The sequence below is a fragment of the Daldinia childiae genome, assembly GCF_008694065.1.
Source record: "Daldinia childiae strain JS-1345 chromosome Unknown Scaffold3, whole genome shotgun sequence".
Lineage (NCBI taxonomy): Eukaryota > Fungi > Ascomycota > Sordariomycetes > Xylariales > Hypoxylaceae > Daldinia > Daldinia childiae.
The window spans coordinates 5,808,628-5,824,098 of record NW_022984644.1 but is presented as its reverse complement, the minus strand read 5'-3'; the positions used below and the strand labels follow the sequence as shown (position 1 = coordinate 5,824,098).

The following is a 15,471-nucleotide window of genomic DNA, read 5'->3' as shown; positions in this document are numbered from 1 at the left end:
GATACGAAAGAAGTTACTAATGTCTGGAGGATTGATACAATAAGGCGATCGCTATCAAGAAAAAGTATCACTTACACAAAGCCAACAGTTCGACTATGGAAGCAAAAGTAAACTCATCGACTTGTTCGGCTAGGGAAGATGAGTGTAGGTGGTAGTTGGTAGTTGGAAGTGTAGTTGGATTGCCTAGGTATCCATCCCCGCCGAGGCTCTTAGAACTTGAAAGGGAAATGTGAGGAGTTGTTCTCTAGGCGGAGAGTTACGGGAGCGGGGAACCCGGGAACGGGTTGAAACGGGAGGATCAGTTCGTAGGAGTGCGGAGAAGAACGCTAAAACTGTAATTAGCAGCATAGTTGCCCCAATTAGGACAGTGGAGACACCCGTGGGGTAAACCGTTTCCCCTGGTCTTATCCGAGTACGTATTGTACATTCTATTTCGTGCATGCAGGTCCCATACCACGTACTAACTTTCATATAATTGAAGTTTTTACATGTAGGCATACTAAAATATCTAGATCGAGATGATATGTAAGGTGCCTTTTTAAAAACTTCTACTTATATTTTACTTCATTCGACGCTTTGCAATGTTTAGAATCTTATTCTAAATATATAGAATGCGGGAAAACTCGGCTTAATCTGGATATGAACGGGAGCACGTGCTATGAGTTAGTTAATACAGAGTGGCTTACATAAGAATTATTGGATAGGCGACGTCACAAAAAAAAACGGAAACCCCACCGTGGGGTCAAAATATCCTAAGCCAATCTACTGGAAACAATAGCAATAGAAGCTTTTACTAATAACAGCGCATTCTTTATATCGTGACCTCTCTACCAACTATCATTTATCTCCCATTGCGCAAGTCTGAGGAAACCGGGCACGGGATTTTTCATATAACGGCTTGCAGGTTGGCAACAAGCGACAAGCTACGTAGCGAATAAGAGAGCTTGCGTGGCTTCAGGAACTAAAACTAAACAGTTGCTCTCGTTGCCATGAGTCGTAAACCAGCTAAGTCGCGTGCCGCCGCTGGCAACACATTTACGAGTTTCGGATCCAATACCTTCAGTGCTTTCTCAACTTCTTCTAGAGGTGCCGACCTATCCTACCTGGCCGAACCTCCCAATCTCTCTTCCATATCTGACGCCAATGTTGTCGTATCTCTTAAGAACCTGCAAAAGAAGGATGCTACAACTAAAGCGAAGGCTTTAGAAGAATTAGTGACCTACGTTCAGGCTCATCCATATGAGAGAGATGGAGGCATAGAAGAGCCTATTCTAGAGGCTTGGGTGCGTGCAAATCACGTAGATCAATATACTACTCTGCTTAGTTAGTAATGTGTATAATAGGTCCAATTATATCCTCGCGTTTCGATAGAAAATGCCCGTCGCGTCCGCGAACTCTCACATATATTGCAATATGAGTTAATGAAATCCGGTCGCAAGCGCACGGAGAGATATGTGCCTAAGATTGTAGGCTCTTGGCTTGCTGGAACATTCGACAGAGACAAAGTCGTATCTCGCGCAGCCGCGGAAGGGCTATCTTCCTTTCTTACAAGCCCAGAGAAAGTGGTCCAGTTTTGGAAGCGATGTCAGCCTCAGATCCTAGATTATGCGTCTGGAGCGATAAGGGAGACCGCGGAAACCCTTAGCGACGAGCGATCTACGAGCATCGATGATTCCGAGGCTAAATCATATCGAGTCCTAGGAAGTAGTCTTGCGCTAGTCCTAGGTCTCTTACAGAAATTGAGTCCTGTGGATCTTGAGAAGTATCAGGACGATTATGATCAATTCTTCGAGCAAGATAAGGTCTGGAAGAGTGTTTCTATTAACGATGCCGTCGTGAGGCAGTTGTCCTGCCAGCTCTTGATCGCATGTCTTGAAAAAAGACCAGGAAGGATCGAGGCAGACCTTGGCCGACTTAGTAAGACCTTTGTAGCCGAAGGCTTGACTTGTAGTCAAGTTGGTTCCGCGGCTAATTATGTTGACGCATTGACCGAATTGACCGCCAGACACCCAACTGTCTGGACGTCTGAATATCGGGGAAAGAAGTCACTGGCGTCAAGATTAAAACTATTCTTGGAGAAGGGCTCTCAGAGTGCTGGATCGAAGTTCTGGGTCTCACTCAATCGCTTGATAGAAGTTATACCTACTGAAATACTTCCAAAGGATCTAGATAGCGCCTTGGACTTCTTAAAGTCTATGAGGTTAGGTTTAACAAGGAGAGAGGAACCTCGCAGTAGTGCTATTGATGGCTGGTCAACGTACCTCAACACTGCTAGAATGTTTATCAAGGTGGTGAACTCCATTAAGGACCGAGTCAAGATAGCGCAAGAAGACATATTCCCTCTGATTACGCACTATTTCCACCCAACCCCTGAAACATCAACATGGGCTTCTGGAAGCCAAGTGCAGATTCTAATCAAAGCATACACATCAACGGCAACGTCACCTTTTGAGGAAGTTATATGGGCCACCGACTCGGAATGGGGCCAATGGAAGGAGAACTTCAGAGCCCGCATCCGCAACTCGTTACCCGAGGCATCGAAGGAATATGAAAAGTCGCAGAAGGCAATAGCCGATGAGGGCTATAAATGGTTCACCTTTACGGGTTTAATTTCGGAAGCTCATGAGAAAACATTAGGGACTGACCGTCCCATCCCGGATATCCCTGCCAAGTATTCCCTAGAATTACTTCAGGATGTCTTTAAGTTGTTAGAAACAAGGAAATGGAAACCATTTGGAGCAGCAGCTACCGTAGAATCAGCTTTTAAGCGATCCCCGCGCCTTTTCGGGCAATCTTCAGCTGCTATAAGCGATGTGTTCGACCATCTCACAAACACGCTACAAACTCATGGAGTTGAGTTCATCCAATCACCAGCTGCATCATATATTTTCTCAAGCATCAACCTGTTAGGTCATATTCCTGAGCAGAAACAGGAATATGAGAAAATTTGGACGGCAAACATCACGACCCTTCTGGAATACACCGAAAACCCCAGCACTTTGTCGGCTCTCACTGCTCTCATTTCTACCAAGGAAGCTGGCGGTCTTGCCAAGCAGTTCCAGAACTTACAAGCAGAATTAATAAAGCAGTGTCTGATGTGTGCTGTCGGCACCATAGATTCTGGCTGGGTCCTTTTCGATGCGGCATTGACATTCGATGCGTTAACAGACGCTGCTGCGAGTCGACTTACGACAGAGCTTGGAAGTCGCATCACGAACGCCCTAGGCCAGCCAAATCCAGGTGTAATCAAGGGCCTACGTCTTATAGCGGAGAAGAAGCCAGATCTTTTATTACAGGACGAAGTGACTCACATGAATTTGATGACTAACTTGTTAAGTGTTTCCGAACGGTTTGATGCTACTTCTGATATAGCCGTGCTAAAGGGGTTGATGGAAACCCCGTCAACCGGTAGTTCTCGGCTATCAGGTCTCGTGCAGCGAAGTATCTCTACCGCCGACTCGAGCTCGCTTGCGTATGTTCTTACTCTAATGATATCTTATATTCCTGCTAACAATGCCTCAGCGTTGATACTATTGTCCAGCAAGTTATTCAAAGTTCTGTTACCGATGCAGAGGGTAATGGTCAACTAGAAAACCTGATACCAGACACAAGGGTATGGAGGGAAGAGTTAGCTCTCTTTCTACAAGAGACACCCAACCAATCTCTCGCCTTCACAAGTGTTGTTGGCGGTGCTTATTTCCTCCCAATATCCACGCTGGCTACATCGAGTACATCTGCAAGAAGAGATCGAGATGGCTGTTCGATTCCTGGGCGCATGGCGATATACATCGCTAAGCTGCTTTCCGCGGGTTTTCAGCTTGACGCTCTGCCACTTCTAAAGCGTGTGGAGATCGTGATATATTTGAGTCTGACCATACAGTTAGTAACAGATCAACTTACTGTCAAAGGTAAAAATCAGATTTGGAGTTCGCTTTCCTCTGATACTTCTCTATCAAATGCTGAAGAGTTGGTTTCATCTGCGCGAAAGGCCATCGTCGATATGACAGAGGATGCTGCTGATTGGAGAGATGGTTCCAACACGGATAAGTCGCGGTTGATGCACGACATCATACGAACACTTATTGACGAGTCAAGGCCCCTAACACCTATGGGTCTATATTGTGCACGGGCTTTGAGTGAGATTCTCCAAGCGTTAGCAGAGAAGCATGGCTTCCCTTCTAGCGGGGAGCAATGGCTATCTGATTTGGATATACTTAAGAACAACACCTCTACTGTCTTCCCTGCTGTCGCAATCCTCAGTGGCCTTGGAGAAGCACTTTCTGCTTCAAGGGCAGTTAGCAACTTCTGCAACCGCCTGATCAGCGATATTGCAGGAGCCAGTCCTAACCAGGAAAAAAGTCTTATCAATCTCGTGCTTCTCAACGCTTGCGCACAGGTATATGATGTCGGCGAACTTCCAGTCGCGAACAATCGGCTAGTTTTCGCGGTCAAGCAAATTACATCGTGGCTGGACACTCCTGAAGACCTCGACTATCGTTTCGGAGCAGAAGCTTGTCGTAGCCTCCAGCGCCTCCTTCCGTGTGTTAAGGACATCTACGGCCCTTATTGGGAGAAGACTCTGGATTTTTGCATATATCTCTGGACAAAACCGACGACTGGGTCACTTGAATGTCGGTTGCCTGAACTTCACGCTTCTCTTCGTCTATTTACTACGTTGCGATCACTTGAAGAACCTAATGACGACCTTATTGATGTTTTGCAGATATCCGCAGAGAAAATATCAGCTGCATTGATTAAGCTACTTCAAATTTCTAGGGACATAGATACACAACCCCTAGAGATTGTAGACTCGATTCTCTGCCGGCTGGTAGAAAAGCTTCCTCTACACCATATAAAGGATCTCTCAGAGTTATATGGTCTAGTAGCAAGTGATTCGCGGGGCATCCAAACAGCAGCGTTTACCATTCTTCACAAAGCACTTCCTGCTGCTCAGGAGGATCTATCGCTAGACGTTTTATTAGAGAAGAAAGCGGCTCAGCTTCCGGATGAACTCCTATCTCTTCTTCTCGATGCCCCAACGCTAGAGAAGTACTCTGATGAAGCCCTCGGCCGTTTCCCATCGCCAGTTCGCTCTTATCTTCTCTCTTGGCATCTCATATTTGACTCTTTCCAAGCCGCGGCTTTTAAAGTACGCAGTGATTATGCCGAGAATCTTAAGGCAGCTAATTATGTTGGCCCACTGATGGAGTTCACTTTCGATGTTCTAGGTCATTCAGCGGCTCATGCATTGAACCTGGATAAGGTCAACTTTACGAAGGAACATATTAAGAAGTATGACATAAAGCTCGCCGAAGCCGAGACCGAAGAGAGGAACATGCAGTGGCTCCTCGTCCATTTATACTACCTCGTGTTAAAATACGTTCCTAGTCTCTTCAAGACATGGTACATGGAATGCCGGTCAAAGCAGACTAAGATTGCGGTCGAAGGCTGGATGACAGAATTCTTCTCCCCTATCATCATATCAGAAGCATTAGACGACGTTGAAAACTGGTCCACCACCCAGGAGACGCCTACAGAAGGCGAAAACGAGTTGATCGTGAAAGTTAGTCGCGCTGCTAGAGAGGTTACTGCTGGCTACGAGGTGGATGAGCTACAAGCATCGATTTCGATACGGCTCCCGCAGGAGTTTCCTCTCGAGAACGTTTTGGTGTCGGGAATAAACCGCGTCGCGGTCAACGAGAGGAAGTGGCAGAGCTGGATCATGACAACGCAGGCCGTGATAACATTTTCGGTGAGTTAATATCGTATTACCCCTGAGACTTGGACATTGTATCTCACATGATGATAATAGGGTGGCAGCATTATTGATGGCCTTACGACTTTCCGCCGTAACATAGTGGGTGCCATGAAGGGACAGACCGAATGCGCCATCTGTTATAGCATCATCAGTACCGACAAGAAGACGCCAGATAAACGCTGCCAGACGTGTAAAAACCTCTTCCACCGCACTTGTCTGTATAAGTGGTTCCAGAGCAGTAATCAAAATACATGCCCTCTATGTCGTAACCCGATTGATTATCTCGGGTCGGATAGGAGAGCAGCAAGGAATGCATAATAAAAAGGAATCTGGTTAGTTATAAACCACCCTGCAGAGGAAATGGCTGGATCAAGTGTATAGTGGTGAGGGTAATGATAATGATACTGGAACACGCTCAGTATTCGTGAGTCATAGGACAGTACTAGTTGAATTGTAAATTCTAACGTTATGGTGCTTAACTATTTCTCGCATTTCTAAGGGTCATTCGTAGTTTTTCATATTTTTTTAGCATGAGACTCCTACGTCTTGGTCATGCATGAATGATTAGTATATATGTAGTACCCGGTGCTTAGATCTATCTACCTGCTGGTATTATTTTGCTAGAAATACGAATTATGATTATTGACTTCAGACCCCAGGGTGGCGATTATTCTCTTTGGGCTATATAATTCGTAGCGTATTTGGGCTTTGCAGGAGCTTACAGGCAGGATTCCTTCAGCTTTATATGGGGAGTTATGCTTCCTTTTCCATGTGATCTTGCGCCAAAATATATGCGGTTGGTCGCTTAATATCCCTGTATTTATGTATGTACAGCGCTTAAGAGAATTTTATGTAGATTTGATTGGTTTATCCATACATTTTACCATGCGGTTAACCTTCCAATTATCCTTAAATCCGCACCCTCTTCCCAGCCTTATTAGCTGATGTTACATGCATTTCCACTCGCACGTGTGAGAAACGGCCCCCAACTCGAGATTCATACAGGCAGATGTAACATAGTGTTTTGGGCTCAGCTACCCAGCTACTTGAGACTTCTAGGCCAGTCCATGGTGCAACACAGTATCTTATGCGATATAGAAGTTTATATAAGCCAGCTAAGGCCCTGTTCTTAATTTTAACTCCGTAAACTTCTTTATTTAATTTCTCTATTTAGTTTCTCTGATCCAATGGAGAACGTCCCACAAAGCGGGAGTGGAAATAACGAAGTATACTATCTCGGTAACCAACCCGAATATTATTACCCTTCCGGCTACAATACCTATGCAGGTTATACGGGTTATACGGGTCAAATTGATGGCTCTTTCGAATATCAACCAGTCCATGGGGATCTAGGTCAACCGCAAGGGCACGCGCCGGAACCGTCACTATCGCCATACTACGTCCAAGACAAGTCTGGGTCTAGCTTCCCGACTGTTAGCAGTAAATCGCTTCCTCCTCAAGCGCCCTCCCCACATCCTACACAGTTCGAATATTCCAACGCCGAGGAACCTTTTCTATTAACACCATCCAAATCAAAACCCCAAATCATCTCGACTCGCGGACACAACTGGAACTTGGAGATAGGGGCGCTAGTTCTTAGTTTTAGCGCATTGGCAGCCTTGATTGCGCTGTTGATATACGTGGATGGTCGCCCGCTATCTGATTGGAAAGGTTCTATCTCGGTCAACGTCGTAATCTCCGGCTTGGGGGCTGTGGCTCGAACATCTCTAGGATTTGCCATCAGTTCGTGTCTTGGTCAAGCTAAATGGAACTGGTTCAAAAAGCGACCAGACAACCTCGTCGCTTTTGATAGGTTTGATGATGCTAGCCGTGGGCCATGGGGAAGCTTATGGCTTATTATTTGGCTTCGAATCCGGTGAGTCCATCTTTTTTTGGTCATCCCCTGAATGCCCTGGTAGCTGATTTTTATTCAGACATTGGGTAGCCATCGGTGCAGTCGTTACAATATTATTAATGGCTTTCGAACCATTCCTACAAGCGGTTATTTCATTTCCAGGGCAGGTTGACCCGAGCGTCGATTCTTCTATGATCCAACTCAGCCGCAGCGAGGCACTTGATGTAGGCTCGTATACTGGTGACCCCTCGACTGGAGTTGGGGGGCTACAACTGACGCCTTCTGACTTGACTATATCACTTGACCCCTTTGAATCCCTGCCAGACTTGGGGATGCTATCCTCGTTCAATAACGGATTTTACAATTCTTCAAATCGTGATAAGCAAACCACTTCATTCACTTGTCCTACTGCAAATTGTACCTGGCCGACATTCACCTCGTTGGCCGTTTGTAGCTCATGTAGCAACGTAACGAACCACTTACAACGCTTTTATGAATACGGAATGAATAAAGGAACTCTATCCTCAAATACTAAGGCGATAACTGCAAACTTCACTATAAACTCTTTACCAAGTCTCAACCTTTCAAATCCGTCCGACATTGACCTGGCCGAGGGTAAAACTCTTTTCTCCCTGGTTGCCTTCATGTCTGCAACAAGGATTACTGACCCGAAGCTTACCCTCGCATATCAAAACTTAACGACAATGATTACTGCAGTAGAGGTTCTAAGAGCCGCGCCGGAATACGAAGCAGGAAAGCTGACATGGGACGAGACTCCAGTTTCGGCAACCGAATGTGCTTTATATTTTTGCACTAACGCGTATGAGTCTAACGTCGAGAAAGGTGTCCTTACGGAAAACATTGTGGCATCTTGGGCTGAACGGAACTTTGATTCTTATCGTGACCTTGAGGACGTTAAGAACTTCGATGCCTACGAGAAGTGGAATAACTATTCACTCTATTCTCAAAACGGAGATGTCAAACGAAGTAATCTCGAATTATTCATACCTGATGAAGATATAGAAAAATATAAACTACCAGAAGATGTTACTCGACGCTTCAACCTTACGGAAAACACTGTTGGCAGCACAACTCGCTTTGTCAATGAGGGTCTCTTGAACAAAGTTATGACTTGGCCTATAGGACTAAACACCGAACCAATCCCAGTTGCACAAGCTCTATACCAAAGCCAAGATTTATCGGCTACCTTTGACCAGGTTGCCTGGACCGTGTCGAATTGGATGCGCGACATTTCTGATGTGAAAACACCAGGCGTTGGGCGAGAGTGGATAATACATATCCGTGTTAATTGGTATTATATGATCCTTCCCTTGATCACTATATCCCTCGGCTTCCTTTTCTGCGTATGGACTATCATAGAGACACATAGGCTACGTCTAGATCCCTGGAAGACGAATATGATAGCCACGCTTACGCACTCCGTCGATGTCCAAACACGAGCGCAGCTTAGGGATGCTGATAAAGAAGGATACTTGAAGAAGTCAGTTAGGGCTATGACTGTGAAATTTGAAGATGTAGGATCCGGGCTAGAATTGCGGACTAAACAAGCTTGAGTACTTACAATATACCCTATGGGTAAATTGATATTTAAATTATGTACCTATCTAAGTATTGCGCGATATATTTCTTTCATATTGAATACTATCCATAGAAGCGCGTTCTATCATGACTATTAATGAATAATTGGATGATGAATATCAATATCAGGGCTTCATCCGCACATCACATATCTCTCCCTTATTTCCTACGTGGTGATACGTTATCATCTTCATATGGTCGACTAGCCCCTCTGTTCCAGTTTACTGGTTTGAAGATCGGACGGCGAGGCAGAACTGAGGGTTGGGGGATTGATTGGGCGGCAGCATGGCGCATTTTCTCAAGTTTGCGATGTCTCCTGAGGTTTTTGCGGGTTAACTTTGCCGTAAGGTTTTCAGGTTTTAGTTCCTCTGATATAGATCTACGACCCGCGATAACGTCTTGGAGATTCGACCGGGCCTGTAGGATATTATTTAGGAGGCCTTGAAATGAGACAGGGTCAGTAGAATCAGAAAGATCGGAGGTCCCGGTACTAGAAGATTCGGAACGGTACTTGTAATTAATGCTCGGTACAGAATCATACATTTGAGAATCCAATGAGGGAACTCGAGCCCAGGAATTCCTGCGGGAGACATCGGATCTTTTACGCTTTTTAACAACCCGAGCCGGTGGGGTTGGCTGAACTGTTTCTTGAGTTGGCTCTTGATAGGGGGGTTGAGTACTCGGTTGAGTTTGTCTTTGAATCGACGGTCTTGGTTGAGGGACTGCCCGTCGCTCTGATGGCGCACAAAACAACCCACTCTGTCCCAAACGAACACGCTGAGCAGACCTCGATTCATCTTTATCATCTTCCCTAAAACGCTTTCTTCCAGCGTTCTTAGGGGTCACGAACAATCCACTTGCCATTATTAGACTTGATTACAACACGAATTAAGACGATGAACTTTACAGGGGTTGCAAGCTTTATCACAAATGTGCATAGGAGCGAGATTAATGATAAACTGCGAATGATAAGAGAAGGAAGACATGATGTAAATACTCATTAGAACACCTGTCATGTCCTGGATCATGGAGCAACATGGCACCTGTATTGCGCTTGTTCCATATCAGCGCCGGGGTATGTGTACAGCTTATGTTCCATGACAAACTTCAAGAGATAAAGGCTTGGAGTTTAAATAAGATATCATTCTAGAAGTCACAGGGATTGAGGTTTGATTAATACTTTACGGTACCTACCTAGGGATAGGGTTGTAAAGTAATTGGCTTTTGTTAAATCGCTTGTGATAATATTTTTCATGGTTTTACGTCTCGAGTGGTTAATAGGGATTTCTTGTTTAAATAGGAAGAGAAGGTTCGTAATGACGGAAGTATATATCGTCTTTATTCCTATTACAATGAAAGGCGTAATTGGACCTATAATGATATTGTTTATTTGACTTAGATGTATATAGTACTCCTTAACCAGAATAGGGGGGTTAAGATAGGGGTCAAGCATGATGCCGCCTTTAAGTACTAGACCTCGTTATGGTAATAATATAGCAATAACAATAAGTCGGATACGTATAGAATAGTTACTTAATAAATATTCTAGTCCCTCGCCGTACCTACTATGTATTTACAGAGTTTCCCTTCCCGAGCAACCGGAATGAAGATATTAGACTCCGGCACGGATCAGATAATGGTACGGGACCCCTACTTTTCGGAGTACATACGTCATTTTTAGGCCAACGCGTACTTCATCCCCGCTTTTCTGACGTCGGTGTATCGTATCATTTGTAGACTTTATCGTCGACAAGGTACACGACATACTACTAAGTACACCATGATTTGGATTTGACGCAACGTGGATTAAGGGAAAGCGAGCTTATCTGGCTCGTCTATTAATGCGCAAATAACTTGATATTACTATTTTAAGCAGCGAAGCAGTTGGGATTGTCGCTGTTATATTTAACATGACGGAATCCATACATCAGTGGCTCGTCGCGTTTACAGCTTCAGCTCATCGTGAATTCTACTAATAAGCCCAGTTGCTTTTCCATCTTGGTCTTGATCTGACTTGCGAGATGTTTCTAGTACAATATATTCAGTAAAATATTTAACATAGCTCTTGTAGATGAGTTTCGATAAAAATCCCCCATAATGTCTCTTTGCCCGAGATTGGCGCGGACCTTGGGCCGTACCCGTCCGAGTGTATTACATCCTTCTGTATATCGAGCCTTACAAGCGGTTCCATTTTGTAACCCTGTTCTACCACAACCTAGGTTATTGCACTCTTCACCTAGTCTGCTATCGAAACCTACCAACCCGGATCCGCGAGAAAATCCGGCGGACGAATTAGCCCCTAATGCTGACATTAATGTTGGTCAGAAGCGGTTCGCTGATTTCGACTTGAAGGGCAGAGTCTTCGTCGTGACGGGAGCTGCAAGGGGTTTAGGTCTTGCTCTTGCTGAGAGCCTTGTTGAGGCTGGAGGAAAAGGTGGTAGTTATCCCATAACTACATGACTTGTGCATGTATCGCCACTTATCCTTGCTAACCTATATTCAGTTTACTGTCTCGACCGTGAAGAAAAACCTGATGAGTACTGGGCAGAGGCTAGAAGACGAGTAGTCCCCGAATGGGGAGGTTCGCTTCATTACCGGCAGCAAGATGTCCTTGACACAAAACACCTGGATAAGACGATAACGGATATCGCAGATGATAACGGGCGTCTAGACGGTGTCATTGCTGCCGCCGGTATCCAACAAATTACACCAGCTGTCGAATATGAGCCGGCTGATTCTGCTAAGATGCTAGCCGTTAACTTCACAGGCGTATTAATGACCGCGACATCCGCCGCTCGTCAGATGATGAAGTACAAATGCCGAGGAAGCATATGTCTCGTAGCAAGCATGAGCGGCAGCGTAGCCAACAGAGGCCTCCTATCGCCGGTCTACAATTCGTCCAAGGCCGCGCTGATCCAGCTGGCGCGTAGTTTATCAATGGAATGGAGCCCGATAAAGGGCGATGGCACGGGAGGGATCCGCGTCAACTGTCTGAGCCCCGGACACATCTTGACGCCTATGGTACTTAAGAATTTCGAGGAGGTGCCTTCTCTTAAGGACAAGTGGAAAGGCGAAAATATGATGGGGAGGCTGTCGACGACGACGGAATTCAAGGGCGCGGCGTTGTTCCTCTTGAGCAATGCGAGTAGCTTCATGACTGGATCTAATCTTGTGATAGACGGTGGACATACTTCGTGGTAGCGTCCTTTTTAGATGGTGTAAATAGTGCGTTTTATAATTATATAGAACGGACGTTAGAGTGGTTGTTAGAGATGTATTAGTGTCTATTACTTATACAGAGTAGAACTATAGTTAACTACCTAACGTAAGGTATTTTACTTAATTTTTATGACAGCATGCCGAGTTTGAGCAAGTTCTATAACTATATCAACTGCTCTAGGCTCTGTCAGTCAACAATACATATTTCTCCGTAGAACTAAGGCGAACAGAATGTATAATAGAGAAGTTAGAATGCAGACATATACACTACCTGATGAAGATATATTATCAGAATGCCAGGCACGTCTACTTCTAAGATTACTCCATCAGTTCGGCTCTGTTCTGATGTTAATACCATCTAGGCGTCTGGAATTACAGGTGGCTTCATTAGTGTTTTTATGTCTGGGATTAGTGAAGATAATTATCTCAACCTTTAAATGTAGGGGTCGAGAAAAGCTCTCCTAGCAATATCCCTGTTTCGACCGGATACCATTTGCTTGTATAATATGTTTGGCAACGCATCCTGGAACCTCCTGGTGCGTTACAGCAAACAACATCTAGCCAGGCTAATGACGGTGCCAGAAGTTCCATATAGCTTCCCCTAAGTATGGTCCTATAAATGTCATATATAGACCGGAATTTTCATCGGAGCTTTATTACGATATCCGCTTGAATCATAAAGCACATTTCTTTCCCTCGTCAATTGCCGTACTGCAGAGCGCGAGATCTCGATGCCGGCCACATTAAGGATGGTATGATCGGTTGCTTTTCAGCGGTAGATGGAAATCTATATGACATCCTCGTCCGGCAACGGAAAGGAAAACGACGCGCGAGCTCCATATACCTTTCTCGCCGGGAATTTAGTAGTCCGGCAGTCCGAGTAAGAAGCGTTGAAGTTGACTGCGGCTGTCGGCTATCGGGCGGCATCCGGGGGCCCATATCCTCGAATAGACGTCTCAACCCATGCTACTTTCGAGATGGCATTTCTAATCGATTGATAAAAGGTCCCTGATCGCTGTTCAGTACCCACAGAACATGCGAAGGCGATTCGAAGCCGAAGTAGCATCCAGGAACCAGACTAGCGTCCCGCTCCCGACGCGTGGACAGCGTTAGCAAACCGTACACTCTTCGCTCATCTTGACATGCTGTCAAAGACCCATATTTCAAGTAGAGAATAGAAGCTATTCCCTCATTGACTTTCTCCTAGATATTCTCCCAGGTAGGTTTAGGTATCATGTGAATAATAAGACAAGCCAAATGGGTGCTCTAGGCATATGCTAGGTAGTGATAGCATCGACATGTCGTGGAAAGAGCACATAATGCTTCTTCGGTGAGATGAGGCGTGCAAATCAATCGCCGATCCCGATCTGTAGGGTTTCATCCTCGTCCTTGGAACATGAGACCCATCCCGTCAGCCCAGCTCAGAGAGCTTGCGAAGTCGGGCTTTTGATGGTACCCAGCATGAAGATGCCCACCTTGCCCACAAATGCCCCCATATCGAACCCTTGCGCGTTTGGCCATAACTCTTTAGCCCGCTGTATCGATAGGTCAACGCGAAGGACCGAGACTAGCACTTATACATAGAAATATATAGTATGCCGGATTCGCTTCGCGACAGTTAGCTGAAGCTCGGACATCGGTCAAGATCTAAGAGCGAGTAAATACATTTAATATAGGTGTTCTATGATAATGGTTCCATAGAGCTAACTTCTAAGAGAGAATGAATATGTATGGGAGAGACCGAGAACCGGTAGCCGTAGACTAAAGGAGGAACGATGGGCTCCTTTATATAGCCCAGTCGCAAGCACCTTGACTGTGACTATAGATTAGCACGCAATAGCACGCCATTCTAATACACATCTTCATTCGAGAGCTTAGTTTAGCAATCATGCCTCGCCAGATCGATCTACTTCCAACCCCGACCCATGTCGAGCCTAAGAAACTGATAGTGCTAAGCGCACCTAGGTAAGCAAGGTCTATGACAATTTATATTGAAGATTCAAGAAACAGCTTCTTACTAGATGCAGAACTGGCACTCATGGCCTCTACCTAGCTTTGAAGCTTCTAGGCTTTAAGCCGTACCATATGGCTGAGGTCCTCAAAACCGGCCCTCAAGCACTACATATTTTGAATGATGGGCTCAGGGCTGAGATGTTCCACGAGGGCAAGCCATGTAAGTGAATTTAATAGGAAATGTAACAGTAAATATACGGAGAGCTAACATGAATCGAAGATGGCCGTGCAGAGTTCGATAAATGGTTCGCCGACTACGACGTATGTATTCCTCGCTGTTCCTACCTATCCGATCCGAACTCACGACCGCTGGGTTTCAGATAATCATAGAAATGCCCTTCTTCATGATACGCTCGGTGTTGAAGACATACCCGGACGCCAAATTTCTCCTGACAGAACGAAACCCGGACAAGTGGGCGAAGTCATTCGAAAATACCATCGGTATGATGTACACAAAATTCAACTCTCTTCCGATGTCTATATTTAGGCACTTCGATGGGTTTGCCTCTGGCATGTCTTCTATGGGTCGGATGCTGGTAGATTACTACACTAACGGATACGGCTTGACGCCGGAAGGACACAAGCATCTTACTGAGAATTACACGAACTAGTACGTCAGAGTACAACTCCCTTCTTGTGAAATATATACCCTAACATATTGGACACAGTATCGCAGAAGTAAAACGTCTTGTCCCACCAGAGCAGCTAAAGGTGTGCAAGCTCGAGGATGGGTTCGGATGGGACGAGATTTGTCCGTACCTAGGCGTCCCGATACCCGATGAAAAGTGGCCGTCACTCAATACGCCAGAAGAATTTGGCGAAGTAGCCGCCCCTAAATTGAAGACGGCGTTCATGAAGGGCATGGTCGGTACGACTTCCATCATAGCGCCTATCGTCGCTGCGGGTCTTTGGTATTTGAGGAAAGGAAAGCTGTCTCTTTAAAGTACCGCTTGAGGTATTCACCGAATCCATACATGACCCACAACGGAGACAGACAGTTTGAAGTGTTTAGCACTTGAGTCAGTTA

General features: G+C 45.4%; 3 protein-coding genes across 3 annotated transcripts; all 3 read left to right on the top strand.

Annotated features, from left to right (window-relative positions):
• Positions 1 to 989: 989 nt before the first annotated feature.
• On the top strand, positions 990 to 6,076 carry GL218_04292 (E3 ubiquitin-protein ligase listerin; the record flags this gene model as incomplete). The annotated part of the gene is made up of 4 exons (XM_033580884.1): positions 990 to 1,283; positions 1,344 to 3,472; positions 3,523 to 5,752; positions 5,813 to 6,076. The coding sequence occupies 4 exons, from the start codon at positions 990 to 992 to the stop codon at positions 6,074 to 6,076; spliced, it is 4,917 nt and encodes a 1,638-aa protein (XP_033437445.1).
• Positions 6,077 to 6,945: 869 nt separating this feature from the next.
• On the top strand, positions 6,946 to 12,413 carry GL218_04291 (D-arabinitol 2-dehydrogenase [ribulose-forming]; the record flags this gene model as incomplete). Its single annotated transcript, XM_033580883.1, has 4 exons — positions 6,946 to 7,634; positions 7,693 to 8,898; positions 11,432 to 11,646; positions 11,716 to 12,413. The coding sequence occupies 4 exons, from the start codon at positions 6,946 to 6,948 to the stop codon at positions 12,411 to 12,413; spliced, it is 2,808 nt and encodes a 935-aa protein (XP_033437287.1).
• Positions 12,414 to 14,319: 1,906 nt separating this feature from the next.
• On the top strand, positions 14,320 to 15,386 carry GL218_04290 (putative nad dependent epimerase protein; the record flags this gene model as incomplete). The annotated part of the gene is made up of 5 exons (XM_033580882.1): positions 14,320 to 14,396; positions 14,459 to 14,604; positions 14,665 to 14,705; positions 14,765 to 15,054; positions 15,113 to 15,386. The coding sequence occupies 5 exons, from the start codon at positions 14,320 to 14,322 to the stop codon at positions 15,384 to 15,386; spliced, it is 828 nt and encodes a 275-aa protein (XP_033436031.1).
• Between the last annotated feature and the right edge of the window lie 85 nt (positions 15,387 to 15,471).